This window comes from Phalaenopsis equestris, unplaced genomic scaffold, assembly GCF_001263595.1.
Source record: "Phalaenopsis equestris unplaced genomic scaffold, ASM126359v1 Scaffold203301, whole genome shotgun sequence".
Taxonomy (NCBI): domain Eukaryota; kingdom Viridiplantae; phylum Streptophyta; class Magnoliopsida; order Asparagales; family Orchidaceae; genus Phalaenopsis; species Phalaenopsis equestris.
In genome coordinates, this window is record NW_018222936.1 from 1 (window position 1) to 2,050 (window position 2,050).

The window sequence follows — 2,050 nt, forward strand, 5'->3', positions numbered from 1 at the left end:
TTTAAACAACTAAAATCAAGTTTATATTTCAACAGTCTGATCGTTCATGTAGGGTTGCAGATTTGAATATAAAGTTTTCTCATTCCATCAAAGTATTCTGAGAATTCTTGGACGATTCTTTGAATTTGTTCTTGTGTCCTTGATGAAATTTTTTATTTTTTATTTGCTTTGAATAAAGTTGTGTTTTCTATACCTTGTTTTAGTTGATTCATTTTCTTGTAACTTTTGCTCTTAAGGTTTGATGAAGATTGTTTGATCTTTTGTGCAAAAGAATTTTGGTGTGTCGATGGGTAAAAATCAGAATTTGCGTTTGTTGTGCTTGCCGGACAGATTCAATCCAGTCAACCGTTAAATCGAGTTAATTCCACGAGATCCTTAGGAAGCTTAATTAACTAACCTAGGCAACGCCTAAAGTATAAATGAGTTGGATCTTAACCTAAGTTTATTTGGCTAGGATCTTAAATTATAAATAAGAGTTATGATTTAAGCTCAATCTTTGTCCCAAATTTAATTTTAGTTTTGAAATAAAATAAGAATAAATTTCAACATGGGTTACGGTTCACCATGAATTCTGATATTTGATAGAATTTGAAAAAAAGGTTAAAGATGGTGGTTGATTTGTAAACACCAAGTTTCGGGTGGTATGTATGTTATTGGCCTAATATCTTAAATTTTATTGTTGAGCTTTTTCCTTCTTTGTAGTTGTTATTGTTTGAAACCTACCATTGCTAGTTAGGAGGACCCAGGCCTTATCATTGGGCTCCTCCACGTTGGGTTTCTTTATTGTTCAAGCTTTCATTTTTTTTAGTTATGGTCTCATTTGAAACATGGGGATATTTTTTCATTCATATTTTCTTTTTTCTTAATTGAACACAAGCGTTTTTCTATCATCATAGCTTGTAGATGCTTAGCATCTTTGATAAGAGTTGTGATACTATTAAACCTTGGATCAAATGATTAAAAAATCTTGTCTATGATGTCATATCTTTTAATTTCTTATGATTTTTTTATTTGATTAAAAATGATGATGACTTGAAGAATATTCAAAGCAAAATTTTCCTTTTTTCACAAATAAAGCATCAATTTGGCTTTTTAATGTTTGATGTCCTATCTTTTTAATTTTTTGTTACTCATGGAACTTCTCCCATGTTTATTTTGCTAAGTTATATTTGAATTTTTTTTTTTTTATTATCATCTAAAGATTGATAGAAGAGAGTGAGGAAGAGAGTGAGCTTTCTTATCTATCTTTTTTTAAGTCTGTTAAGCTCTTCTTTTGTGTTGAAAAGTGTGCTCACGTATTGTTTTGTTCAATATAATCTTTCTCCATATCCTCCCGGTCATTGTGTGTTTGAAGGAGTGTCTTTCTTTCGACATTTCAATTGCATAATTGTTTGTTTTGATCATCGAACTTTGAAAGGAGACTATACCACTATTAATCATCTCTCTTGAAAAAATCTAAAAATTTATTGGAATGAGAAAACATTAAATATAAATTAATAGCTAATTAGAAAACAATAATTGTACTTCTTATTTCTCACAACTTCTTTAAGATTGACTCTAGAATTCTCTCTTATACTATATTGACAAAAAAAATAATTTATTCCTTCGTCGTCTCAACTTTTAAATGAGTTGGGGGGACGAATAAAATGGTTACCAATGTTAAATTTAATTTTATAAACTGTCCATCATTTAAGAAGCCTAACCGAAAATGAAAATCATTGGAAGTATAAATAAATATACATTAACATGACGCCAGCTTCATTGCATCTTCATTTCCCTCTCTCTGCAAGGAGATGGTTGTAAGGGAGTAGAATGTCGGCGCAGAAGACGATGGCGAGGCATTGGAGTTCCAGAGAAGTTTTATTGCTGACGATGGCGCCGAACGCATCGCCGAGGAGGTAAAGATTGATTTCAGCATCGTGCTCAGCTTTGTTGAAGGCGTTGGAGGAAATGAGAGTGGAAATGTCGCAACCGGAGAGGAAGCAGTCGTGGAAGAAGAGGCGGAGAACACCGATACCGGTGGTGGGGGTAACTATATCGTGGATAAAAA

At 32.4% G+C, this 2,050-nt stretch overlaps 1 protein-coding gene across 1 annotated transcript in view; it reads right to left on the minus strand.

The window, feature by feature from the left end:
* Positions 1-1,769: 1,769 nt before the first annotated feature.
* The window catches only part of LOC110036166 (peroxidase 31-like), a gene marked incomplete at its 5' end in the record, with an annotated part of 1,175 nt that continues 894 nt past the window's right edge, over positions 1,770-2,050 (minus strand). The window contains one exon of the mRNA XM_020740551.1: positions 1,770-2,032. Coding sequence (XP_020596210.1) covers positions 1,770-2,032 — 263 coding nt within the window. The remainder of the gene's footprint in view (positions 2,033-2,050) is intronic.